This window comes from Labrus bergylta, chromosome 24, assembly GCF_963930695.1.
Source record: "Labrus bergylta chromosome 24, fLabBer1.1, whole genome shotgun sequence".
Classification (NCBI taxonomy): domain Eukaryota; kingdom Metazoa; phylum Chordata; class Actinopteri; order Labriformes; family Labridae; genus Labrus; species Labrus bergylta.
Genome location: NC_089218.1, coordinates 9,783,816 through 9,796,984, shown reverse-complemented (window position 1 = coordinate 9,796,984; position 13,169 = coordinate 9,783,816). Strand labels below are relative to the sequence as shown.

Here is a 13,169-nt window from a genome sequence, read left to right as displayed (position 1 = left end):
ACTAACATCCTCCTCTCACCCACCTCCTCTACAGAGTCCAGAGGACAGTCCAAGACAGAACTGGCCCTCCTGACCAGTCTGTTCAGTCTCTTCCTGTCTCTCTCTGTGCTCCCTCCTCCCCAGCAGACCACTGCATAGAAAAGTGCAGACGCCACCACAGTGTCATAAAAGGTCTGTAGGAGAGTTCTGCACACTCCAAAGGACCTCAGTCGTCTCAGCAGGTGTAGTCGACTTTGGCCCTTGTAATAAAAAATAACCTTATATTTATCTTTTTCAATACAAATACTTTACAAGTAAAAGTCGATTTAAAAGTCAACATTCAATGAATTGACAATCTAATTGATTTAAACTAATTCAAGGGAATCAAAGTTTCCTGTATTTGTCTCCAAACAAACATTGCACAACACATATTTACTTATAAATCAATATGCAATTAATTTATAGTGTGTTAACGGATCTAATGAAAGTCCATTTAAGTAAGCGGAAAAACTTGTGGTCAATAGGTCTTCTACTTGGCGACATCTAGTGGCCAAAGCTGGTCATTAAAGGCAGTGAAACATTTCTATATTATCTGTTTAATGCGTTCATAAATTAGCTATCTATTTTAGATAAAACCCAATTTAATTTCTATATAGAAACAATATTGTTATATTATGTTTATTTGGTCCCGGTGAATAATCCATTAATAGTTTATTTATGAATCATTATCCAATTATTGTCAACATTGATCATCAAATTGTTCTAAATTGATTCTTATTGCGCTCATTTGGCGACATCTTGTGGCCACAAGTCGCTATTACGCCAAAATGTGTAGATCAAGTCAACCAATCGATCTTTATTCATATAGTACCAATTCATAACAAATGTCATCTCAAGACACTTTACAAAAGAGCAGGTAAAATACCTTACTCATTGTTATACTATCTACAAAGAAAGTACGTTCTCTCCTGGTGAAGAGGTTTTTTTAAACACTAAGTTTAACTTAAATTGGGCAGCATTTTTATTTTTTTAAATTTACAGAGAAACACTTAGAACTCGGTTTTTTTATGTCAAAAAGTAATTTTAATGTTTAATACACATAAATATATTCAACTTCATCTGCACACACTGCCCTCTGCTGGCCAAACAGGCTCACTGCAGCCTGTAGAGTCAGCTCCACCTGTAAAGCACGACTTTGTTCTTGTAAGATTATAAATATACGGATGAGGACAGAAGCGGCGTGGCGTAAAGGACAAAGGCGAGGAATCTGCTCAGATGGACTCCAAGTGTCAGTCATGTTTCCACGTCTGAGTTCAGGTGACACCATTTTTCCTGTTCAGCGTTTCTTCCAGGTGAATTTCTTTCGTGCGCCCTCCTGGCCCGGCTTCTTCCTCTCCCTCACTCTGGGGTCTGGAGTCAGCAAACCAGCTGGAAGGAACAGAAACACACGAGTGAAACTCACGAGGGGAAAGGAGAAGTCTCGTCTGGCTCTGTCTCTTAAGTTAACATCTGAACCTTTTGAGGTTTTAACTAAATCACCATCTTTACCTCTATTAAAGAGACATAAGTGAATAAATAAAATCAACCATCTCTATATTTTTAAGAGCTTTAACAGAAGATTTATGCATCTGTAATAAAGCGTAATAACTCACAATTTCCTGAAATCTGCTACTTTTAGCTCAAAGGAAACAAGGATGTATAAGTGTAGCTGTGAAGACCAACATGTTGTCCACACAGCTAGTTCATCAAAATGTAGAGCGTGAATCAAATGACATAAAAATCCCTCCAAATGTGTTAATTTTAGGGAGAATTAATCCTGCAGTGATATCTTAATGACGTTTCTGCTTTTGCATTAAATTCACTACAGGCCTCTAGTTTTAAAAAAACACTCTCTGTGGTGCATTCAGGTGCTTAGGAGAAAGCACGGGTATCTTAAGTGTTAATGATCGGCCGTCCTCACGAGCTACTTCTGTCTTAAATCAAATCATGAAATAAATTAAACATACATACAAAAAGCGCAAGTTATGTATTACAAGTATTTGAATGAAAGGACAAATTCTCTCCCACCTTGTCTCATGGTCTCCACCTCTCCCTCCGACAGGAAGCTGCACATCGCTCTGGCCACGGCGAGCCGCAGCGCCCCCGCCTGGCTCGACCGTCCTCCTCCGCTGACGCTGCACTCCAGGTCGAAGCGTCCCAGCATTCCCATGAACTGCAGCGGGAACATCAGCTGCTCTCTGAGGGGTGAGGACGCAAGAAAAGAGTGCAGAAGAAGAAGAAGAAGAAAGTGACGCAGAGATAATGAGAGAAAGAAACGCAGGCCGAGTGTTCGTGCGAGCAAACAGATAGTCGTATCACAGCGCAGGAGGAGCAAATTTAATGTCTGCATGAGCGACTTTTCAGACGAGTAGAGACGATCCTCACGCCGTGAAAGCTTTTATTCCACAATCTCACCGCCACATATTACAGAGGAAACTTCTGACTCAGCAGGAGCGGGATAAAACGTGTGTGTGTGTGTGTGTGTGTGTGTGTGTGTGTGTGTGTGTGTGTGTGTGTGTGAGGGTAAGAAAAGAAAGTGTGTGTTCTGGATGGCGTCTCAGCCTGAATGACCTGCGGCTGCTGACAGAGTCAATTGTCACCTCTGTGCTCCAATTACAGCCCGTCTTCAGACTGCGTGACAACACCAGCTCAGGACATTTAGCGCGCACACACACACACACACACACACACGCACACAGTGCAGCCACACACACACACACGACCACTGAACTGTGTAATTAACTCACAACAAGGAGATAAATAAAAAAAGAGGGGATGCTGTGAAGAGTGAAAAAGCTGCTTTTTAATTTATTTTTTTTTCCCCCTAAGAGGACGGAGTGAAACACATGAGGCCGTGCATTTTAAAGGAGAGTGTTTCTGTGAATGGAGCAGCAGAGAGAGAGGGAGAGAGGGAGAGAGAGAGGGAGAGAGCGAGAGAGTACCTGTCCTGAAGGACGGTGAGGTAGTGCAGGTAATCCTGACCGTTGATGCTGACTCGTCCTGAGCCACAGTCTCGTAGAACAACAGACGACTCTGATGTTTTTCTCCGGCCTGACAGAGAGAGAAAAAAACATTTATTTGATTTAATATCTGTGGAGATATTTGTGAGATGTTTGGATCTTTTATATTGACTGCCACAGCTTCATGAAGATCAAAGTTACATGTTTATGATTCATTTAAAAGACTTAAAGTTATATTAATAAATCCTGCAGTGTTCTGGCTCCATCTGTCTAGAATGACTCAAAATAAGCCACAAAGTCAGAAAAGTTGCAGACTTGACCGCGCCTCCCTTTTCTATTTTTAGATTCAGCCTGTCTTGTAAACTAAGCACGCTTCATAATAACTTAAAGCCATGTATGTGTTGTATTGCGGCCTTAGTCCTGGAGCAGTGTGAGTGCAGGCAAGCGGGGGAATGGGGAGGGGGGACTGCAGTGCTTCAGCACGGTGCGGGACAAGCCCTAAATCTTCTGTCATATGATCTCTTTTGAGACCTTTATGTGATGGACAGACGATGATTTGGCCGAGCAGCATTAAAGTCACTCACAGATATTAAAGAGGAATTATTGGGGAGATCATTAAAGATGAGACATGTTACCACGATGACCAAATTTACCCTCTGCTGTGCTGAAGGCCACGCCTCTTTCATCCTTCTCCAGGGGCGGCACCATTTGCTTCCTGGACTGAGCCTCCAGTTGCCGTCGGTAACGCAGGACGAACTCCTCCTCTGTGGCGCAGTACGGCATCGATAGCAGCCGCTCCATCAGCTTAACGAGGCGGTCGTACTGGAACAAAACAAATAATTATCAAAATCTGCAAAAACCTCCGCCAGAAGTAGTCTGTAGACGTGTCAGCTGTGATCAGAGGAGGAGAGGACGTCCTTACATCATGAGGGGAGATGGTCTCCACCAGCAGAGATTCTAGTTCCTCCTTTGTGAGCCATCGACTCGTTCCAAAAGAGCTGATGGAGACACACAAATCAGGTGGTTCATTTGTAATATCAAAGACAGATAAAGAGTGACATTAAAGTGTTGAGTTTCACAAACATCTGCCGTTTAAACCTCGTGTTTGTCTACTCACATGTGCTTGACGTCCTGGCTGAAGAGTCCCTTTGCTCTCAGACGATCCTGGTACTTCTCTATGCTCAGGATTTTGCCGTATATTTCCTAAAAAGCATGAAAAAGAAGACAGTATTCAGGATAATGAATTAACAGCCTAAAGACCAGTTAGGGTTGATTTGTGTTGCTGTGTGATTCAAGGGTTTTAAATGGTTAGTTTGCATCTATCAAATGATTTCCTTTAAAAAAAAAAAAAAAAGCTCGCTGATCATGAGGTGATAAAGCAGCAGATCATCTGTGAGGTGAGGTGAAATCACTGTTTTTGGAGTGAGGTGGCTTTAAAAAAAAGTGACTCAACATTGGCTTCTGGTTTTCATCTTATTCTTCAATCGAATGAATCGGGCCGGACACCTGAGCATGAATGTGACGTGTAGTGAAAGCGTGAAACTAAAATAAATTAGTTTATAAAAAAAAAAATAGAGCCAGCAGGCCCCAGTTTTGGGCCCGCTGGCTCTATTTTTAGGAAAAGAGAGGATGGTAGAGACGGAAACAGACGGGTGGAAGGATGGATAGATGGATGGGTAGAGGGAAGGTGGGCATGCCGGTCACGTCCCTGAGGCAGAAGACAACCCCCCTCCCTCCTCAGCCTCCCAGCAGCCCGGGGTGAGAACTCATTTCCCCGTCAATTATTCACCAGATGTTTGTTTAATTCCTTCTTGATAGAGTGTGCCTAATCCGCTGCCACTCCGACCGGCGACAGAGGGGTACCGGGGGGGGGGGGGGGTGTAACGGGAGGAGGAGGGGGGATCGGGATGTGTGGAGAAAAAAAAAAGCAAACATGAAGCAAAAACCAATTTTCTTTAAAAAAAAAAAGAGGAGTAATAGAAAATCAGAAAAATAGACGACAGGAGGAGAAGGGGAAGGTTTGAGCTACATGTTTGCTAACACTTCGCACGACAATAGTGAGGAATAAATCACATGGGTGAAAGACAAGAAAGAGAGGGATATGTTCAAGGCAGGGAGAGAGCATGACTTTCACATTTACTATTCAATACGTGGCGTCTAAACGCATCACGAGGCCTTTAAGTTAAACTCTGAAGCGATGAGAGTTGAACTGAAGCGAAATAAGCTCTGAAGTGGGATCTGATTATTGTGATGCTTTTGGTTTATAAAGGGTTAAAGTGAAGGGGAAAAGGTGTGTGAGTGGTGCGTTCAGGTTCCCCCTGGGTTGCAGAGAAACAGAGGGCTCAGTGGAACAGCAGGCGGGTTAATGTAGCCGCCGACAACAGCAAGAGGAGAGAGGCTGCTTTACACATGCCCCCTCCTGGACACACTCATGAGGTCTGTGTGTGTGTGTGTGTGTGTGTGTGTGTGTGTGTGTGTGTGTGTGTGTGTGTGTGTGTGTGTGTGTGTGTGTGTGAGAGAGAGATTATTGTTGATAAAATAAAAACACATTCAAAAAATAATTGGTATAGACAGAAGACAAGAAAGGTGGGAAAACAAGCGGAGAAATTTGAGGAGAAAAGGGGAGAGAAAGCTCTGAGACATGTCTGACACACCCTCTTAAAGAAACAGCAGGGGGTGAGGAGTGTGTCTGCAGGGCATAGTGTGCGTGCGTGTGTGTATTTGTGTGTTTTTAAGAAACACGCCGCACATACGTCTTTGAACAAGGTCAGCGACAAAAGACGGAGGAAGAAAGAGGAGGTGCTCAGAGGTGAGGAGGGGTATGGATGGTGTTGCAGCCTCCTCCTCCTCCTCCTCCTCACATGCTCCACCCCACCCTACTCTCCCCTCCAAATCCCCACGGAGGACTCGCTCCCCGTGGCGGGACAAAAGCCTGACGAGCCAGACGCGCCACACCTCAAACAGGATTTTGAACCTCATGCACAGAATCACTCAGATGCTTATTTTTGATCCGTCTCCCGCGACACCTGAATGTTTTGAATATTTAGATTCAACATGACTTCAATTGTTGCCTCATTTATATCTGAAAACAGCTAAATTAAACATCCATTCATGTTCTCATCACGCTGCAGGGCCCCAATCCAGACGCAGTTTGGTGCCCCCTTCTGGTTATTTGGATTTTTCGACAAAATCTTTTAGGAAACATCTAAATTATTCGATTTTATTTATTTTACATCTTTTCTTTGCAGCCCTTTTTTCCTTTTCTCACTTCTATCTCATACATCAACATTTATGTGTCTAATATTCTTAATAAAGGTGTTTCCAGTGTTTTGCTTTGTTTCCTTCTTTCTAATCCACAAAGGAAACATTCTGATTTCACTGATTTCTTCATGCTAAAAATGTAAAGGGAGGAAAAAGCCCGTGGCAAAATTTGGTTGTTTGATTTCTTGTGCGTGTGTGAAAACATCAACACAGGAATTGGAAACAAGCACAAATGTAAAGCATGCAGGGTCAACTGTGTCCATGAACATTTCTGGTAAAGTATCCAAGATAATGATTCTGGGTAAATTAAACAGGAATGAGTGTTTTTGTTTGAGCTAAATAAACCCTTGAATGAATTTATATTTAACCAGGTAATTAACCCTTTGAGATCAAGATCTCTTTCACAAATGACAGAGACAAAAAGGTAAAGCTTAACTATCCCACTGAGGATATCAGAGTTATATATAAACTTTAATTTTGAACAAACTTTGTCTCCAGTTAAATGTTTGTTTGGAAACTGAAATGCAAACAGCCAAACGTTTGGACAGTAAGGAGCCTGTTCTTTGTTGTGGTTGGTCCGTTATCCTAAAACAAAAAAGAAAGGCAGGGAGAGAATGAGCAATATCAGCTGGCTGTTAACCCACTGTGAAGCACAGGTGGATGCAGGTATCTCTCAGGACTACCTCTGACCCTCTACCCTCCCTCTCTTTTATCTCGCCCCTCTACGCTCAGATGGGTCTCTCTCACTGTGTGTGTGTGTGAAAGAGGATCTGACGTCTCCTCTCCTCGGGGGACTACGCGCCTCCTCCCGACTCTGTCTGAATCAGATATGACCCGAGGGTGCAGGAGGCAGACGAGGGGAGGTGGGGAAACCGGGGATTTGAGGTGGATGAAGATTTACCTCCACCTCCTCAGATAAAGAACTGACAGCCGCCTGCAGTACTCACATGCATCAGGGAGTAGTAGGACTGTTTGCCCGTGTAGAAGAGAGAGTGGAACGGCCGACCGTCCTCTCCCCACTGCACGGCTGTCTGCTTCGGGAAGATTTCCTCAGGATGCTAGAAAACAGCGGATTTGGTTTTAAATCAGGTCAAACATCAACAACAGACAAATAGAAATGTCATAAAATGTGCTGAGGGCTATTTTGGGGATATTTGCTCATCTTTGAACAGAAAACAATGAAAGGTTATGTTTATATGAGTGTGAGCTGCACAGTCGTACCTTCATGAGGGGCCGTGCTCTCTTCTCAAACAGGCCGGAGGGGAAGAGGTAGGTGATGCTCCTCTGTGTGTGTGAGAGAAGAGGAAGAAAAAAAAAGAAAAGAAAAAAAGTTAAATGACAAAAAGAGAGCGAGAGGACAAGTTGGAGAGATGACGGCAGATCATGACGAACGCCGACACGTCGCAACAACAGAGGTCACACCGGCTGACGACAGCGAGAAGTGACAGAGGCGGAGGCACAAGCTGCTGCCGGGTTCAAGGAAAGGCGAGCATGACGTGTGTGTGTGTGTGTGTGCGTGTGGTTGAGTGTTTTTCGAGGAGAAACAAGCAGTAAAAGGTCCAAGCTTTTGGCTCGGCTGACAGCGAGCAGAGGACATGGTGGACGTCCAACAGTTCACTCCAAGTTCATCCTCGCTCCCCGTGTGTGTGAGCGTGTTTGTGAGTTATTAGCAGGGCTACAGATGGCGCTGGAAACGTGTGTGTATGTGAGAGAAAGGAGACAGAAAGTGTGTTGGCCCCGCCACACGCATCAAGACAGTCTGTTCACATCTTCCTCCTCCTCCTCCTCCTCTTCCTCTTCGTCGGTTCAATTAGCGAGGCAGCAGGTGCAGCCGGAGCGAGCAGGTTTCCGCCTTCAAAACGACGGATAGCAGAGAGAAAAAGAGCGGTCCAGAAGAGTGTGTGTGTGTGTGTGTGTGTGTAGAGTGTGTGTGTGTGTGTGTGTGTGTGTATAGAGTGTGAGAGACAGGAAAAGGCAGACAGTTGTGGGGAAGTTAAAGGGGGAGGAAGAAAAGAGGGGACGAGACAGACAGGCAGGTAACAGATGAAGACACACCTGTGTGTCCCATGAGCCTCAGCACACAATGGTGAATATCCCTGAGGAGGAATGACTGAGTGACACCTGTACACCTGAGCATGAGAAGTACTTTATATTATTCTGATTTATTTTTCAGCCTTGCAGAGTTTGAGCCTTTTTTGTTGGAAGTCTAAATCCAAAAAGTACACTTTGATATTTGTTTTTAAGCCTGTTCTGTACGTAATAATTGAAGGATTATGATGACTTTGTGAAAATAATCGGCTAAACTTTAACAAGCATGCAGAAAAAAAACTAAGTAGAAGGCCGTCTACTGCTGCATCTCATAACACAGGAAGTGTGAAAACTTCAGACAACTTCTAGGAGTGCTGAAAGAAGCCTTGATTAATCCATAACTTACAAATATTTTCAAGCAATAAGCCAAACAACATGGGCCTCCAGCTTCTTGATTATGACAAAAGCAAAATCTTCTCCTGCCGTTTGGGTTGTTTTCTTTAGTAGTCAACTTGAAACAATCATTTTATACTTGAACTTGTTGACAATGGATTTAATTCGTTCCACAGTTCTAGTCTGAGGAAGAGCATGTTGGCTCGAAAAGAGTAATTTGTCAAGAAATCCTTTAAACGAGAGCTCCTTGGTGTGCAGATCTTTTTTTGCTTGTTTTTACCTTTTGTTTTTTCAGATCCATCACCCTTTTAGAGATGTGCGTGTCTCTATTGATTTCTGATTTCTCTAGTAACTAATACAATTATTGCAAAGGTCATTACGCACTAAATTTAATTTTTCAGTTTTGGGCATCAAGAAAACAAATTATTTGGTTTAATGGGATCTCAATGAAACAACTTTTTTACTTATTTCTAATAATAGATAAATTAAAGTATATTATAACACTTTCAGTGCAAACAGGAAGTCAAACAGAAGGTTGAAAATAAATTTAGTGTACGAGCAGAAAGGGATTTATGAGATAAAATATTAAAGCTTAACAGGAGATTTCTGTGTATTTGTTGCAGGAGTTAATTTCTCCTCCTCGCTGTTAAAGTCAGTTTTTATCACGTTTCCACCTGACAAGACTTGACTCCTCACTGAGCGGAGGGATTTATTAGCTGCCTCTCTGCAGTCCTCCCAAATGTTCCTCTTTTTCCTCCACACGTCGGAGTCCGGGCTGCTAGCCGTCGCTTTGCCTTTCACAGTCTGACTCTAACAGCTCTCTTCATTATTTGTGAGGGACGCTGGGGACGGGATGAGGGGAGGTGGTTAATCAAACTAAATGGTCGCAGCAGAGAGGACCAATGTTTGCCAAAAATCTGGCATCAGCGTGTGTGTATTTGAGGGCGTTGCTAATGCCCCTGATGCAGTGAATTAACCAGAGGTGGCCCCGCCTGCCTGCGGCTGGCCGAGCACTGATGTGAAAAATGATGACGCTGATGTGACGAGACCACGGAGATTAAAAACACTTGGCCTTCCGTGACTGAACTGTTGAAACAAATAATCGTTAAAATGCTTTAGACTTTTTGAATCCTGGAGATGCCGGCTGTCTAGAAGTTAGAATTATTGTCCCTGTTGGTCACAATTGTAAGCAAACTTTTAAGTCAAAAATAAAGATAAGGGGCGCTGGTGGCTCCATGTATGGAGGCAGTAGTCCTCAACGCGGGCGGCCCGGGTTCGAATCCAGCCTGTGGCTCCTTTCCCGCATGTCAATCCCCACTCTCTCTCTCTCTCTCTCTCTCTCTCTCCCTGATTTCCAACTCTATCCACTGTCCTATCCTAATCTGAGCAAAGTCTCGCCAGATTGTGTCAGAAGTGGAGTACTGTCACCAGAAGAGGATTGTACATCGAGGCTTGAAGGCCGAGAACCTGCTGCTGGACGCCGACATGAACATCAAAAATCGCCGTCATCATAAAAATGACATTTTTGGGTCTTGTTACACCGTTACAAAAAAGCACACTTGTCACAATGACTTTGAATCCGAATTAAAAAGGCACAAAAAGCCCAAAAATAAATCTTTAAAAATAAAGATAAGATACAATCCAGGATAAACATCCTCAAATAAAAAAACAACATTTCTTGGTTAAAAAAATGAGCCATTTGGAAAGACAGTATGTCAATGTGGTTTAGTTGAAGTCTGCAGTGTGCAGCTCCCCTAGTTTTGGCTTATTTCACTCAGATTTTTGCTCATACAGCCAAAAGGGTTGGCAAACTCTATGCATTGAATGTAAAACCTCCAAAGCAGATTTACACAAAGCATGTGGATAACGTGAACACTCATTGATGATGTGAAGCATAATGACTGCACAGTGTTTCTTACATCTATGTCCTCCTGGGTGAAGTTCTCGGGGTCTTCTCCCATCATGTTAGCTAGGTGTCGTTTCCCCACGTTGTACTCCTCCACCTGCTTCTGGATGAACTCCAGGGTGAATTTTTCCGGCCCTGCAGCCGCCAGGTTCTTTCTGTGGAGGGCAGAGCTCACACATATCTGCCTGCTCAAGACCTGGGGATGAGGACAGACGTGTACTGTTATTTTATTGACTAACCAAACTGTGCTAATGTGCTCAATATCTGCAGCATAACAAATCCACAGCTACCAAAATGCAAGCCGAACTCTTGTTAAGAATCATATCTACCAAACGAAATTATCCAGCAGTCTTTCAAGCCCGGTTTCATAGAATACAGCGTCGGTAAAGGTATTTTTCTAACATCCGTGAAGCAAGTTCCGGCTAATGCTAGCATGCTAACTCAAGGACATCAGTGCTCGTGCATTTTAGTACATTTCTATGATATTTTCATTAATTTAAGATACGCGAATGTTTATTCTCTAAAAGACAAACGCGTTGTTTTACCTGTCGGCTCAACTGCGACGTCACGGTGTTAAAATTCGCGCTGCAATTCCCACATTTCCCGAGAAAAGCTCCCACGGTGCGCACACAGGACGTCGCCATGACAGCAGGCAGCTGTGACGTCACGGCGGAAGTTGTTATCCGTCAGAGACAAGTTGAGAAAAAAAAACCGCAAATGGCATTATTTATTTATTTAAATATATTTTTAACTAAAAACACTTTATGGTATTAATACCATAATTTTTCATTAAATTATTAGTCATTTTTTAATTGTTTTAAAATTGTTATATTAAAGCTGATGGCCTTCAGACCTAAATAAAAACACCCAAAAGGCATTATTAGAAGATAAGATAAGATATACTTTATTCATCCCAGCAGGGAAATTTAGGTGTTCCAGCAGCCAGCATACATACAAACACACAACACAACACATACATACATATCCCACCCATACAAAAAAACATGAGCCCACAATACAGTTTGATATATGATATATGCAACTCAGGCTAAAGTTTAAAAGTTTAAATGTCTTCTGTCCTTACTTAAAGGGGAGTCGTTATAAAGTGCAATTGCAGTAGGTAAAAAAGTATTTTTAAATCTGTCCTTTTTGCAGTTCAGCTGCTGTAGCCTCCCACTAAAAACACTCTTTTGTTCACACACGAGATTGTGTAAGGGGTGCATGTTATTGTCCATAATATTCAACAGTTTCTGTATCATCCTTCTCCCCATCACCACCTCCAGGGGCTCCACAGCAGATTTCAGATTTAGTGGCTGTCCTTTTAATTCCTTTTTTTGTATTAATTTAAAAAAATCTATGAACTTTTACGTCTGGCTGACCATTTAGATATCAATAAAAAGAACATACACTTTTATCTAACCCTCATCCATTATAAATAAAGACTGTGAAGTTTATTTTTATTTATTTATTTATTTATTTATTAAGTATTTAAACGAGGAAAAGTTACATCAATTACAGATTAAACTGTAAAATATTGAGATAAAAAAACCTGTCAGAATTAAAAAACAAATGTTGACATGTGATCTCTTAAATGAATTTAGAAATATGTTGTAAAGTATAGCTTTTCATAGAGCAAAATAACAACAAAGTGAAACATTTTAAAGAAAAATAAAGTGGATAATCCAAGCCACATGACACCACTCCACAAGGTTTCATAATCTGTCAGAAATGACAAAGAGGCTTTTAAAATGTGTAAATCCAAACAAGGACAGAAACTTTTAGAACAATGGAGTGTACTGATGCAGACTTGCTGCTTCAATTACACAACTTTTTTGTTTTGTTTGTTTTTATCTCTAAGCATCAGAACACATCACATCAGTGTCACATCTCATTGAAATCTGATGTTGTCAGTGCGATCATGCAAATTCAAAACATGACGGCCACATGCTGCAGCTGAAAGCAAAGTCTGAAGTGACTGAGGACATTAAAACCTTTCCTTCTGTCCTTTTGTGAGGCTCTAAAATAACAACAGATATTGCATGGAATTTAAAATGTTAAACAGGTCAAAACTGCCTTTACTTTAATGTAACAGGTCATGCACAAGTGTTTTGCATGCAAGAAATAGTTACTCACACACAACTTTCTGCAGACCCTGGAGACCCTCTCACTTTGCACTCGTAAGGCTCCGCTGCCCTGTCCGGTTTGCATGCGAGCACCATCTGTCCTCCATGTAAAATCAATGACAATAGGAGAGGCTGCTGTAAATGTCACGCCACAGGATTTAAAGCAGCCGATCCACATGACTTATCAGAAATAACACAATAAAAAATGCTCAGTCTCAGTCTGCCAAACACGCTGGCAAGGCTACACATAAAACAGATTGTTTTGCATATGTGGTGCATTCGGTGCCGGGCAGCGCAGAAATGGATTAACACGACGTTTGTGAGGATTTCTTGAATAGATGAGCACAAGCTGCCACCTTAGACAAACTTCATGGAAAGATTAGGAAAATAATCTTTATTCCTCATGCAGAAATCACTGAGAGCTATTTGGAACAGCAACTGTATTTTTAATATTTAGTTATTGAGCTGCAGGAGGTCAAA

The 13,169-nt window shown here is 42.3% G+C and overlaps 1 protein-coding gene across 1 annotated transcript; it reads right to left on the bottom strand.

The window, feature by feature from the left end:
• Positions 1 to 1,039: 1,039 nt before the first annotated feature.
• On the bottom strand, positions 1,040 to 12,789 carry mrps9 (mitochondrial ribosomal protein S9). Its single transcript, XM_020634181.3, has 11 exons — positions 12,700 to 12,789; positions 11,112 to 11,222; positions 10,580 to 10,762; positions 7,461 to 7,523; positions 7,187 to 7,297; positions 4,096 to 4,181; positions 3,901 to 3,976; positions 3,632 to 3,800; positions 2,961 to 3,069; positions 2,047 to 2,216; positions 1,040 to 1,407 (listed from the first exon to the last, which is right to left on the bottom strand). Exons 1-11 carry the CDS (start codon positions 12,772 to 12,774, stop codon positions 1,316 to 1,318), a joined length of 1,245 nt encoding a protein of 414 aa, XP_020489837.2. The 5' UTR covers positions 12,775 to 12,789; the 3' UTR covers positions 1,040 to 1,315.
• Positions 12,790 to 13,169: the final 380 nt, after the last annotated feature.

What these genes read in the sequence shown, in the direction of transcription:
- mrps9 (XM_020634181.3), bottom strand. Translation starts at nt 12,774, where the DNA reads ATGCAAACCGGACAGGGCAGCGGAGCCTTACGAGTGCAAAGTGAGAGG. An exon ending in TCACCCAGGAGGACATAGAT is followed by an intron (nt 7,524 to 10,579) that starts GTAAGAAACACT and finishes TCACACACACAG; the next exon opens with AGGAGCATCACCTACCTCTT. An exon ending in CCTACTACTCCCTGATGCAT is followed by an intron (nt 4,182 to 7,186) that starts GTGAGTACTGCA and finishes CATGCTTTTTAG; the next exon opens with GAAATATACGGCAAAATCCT.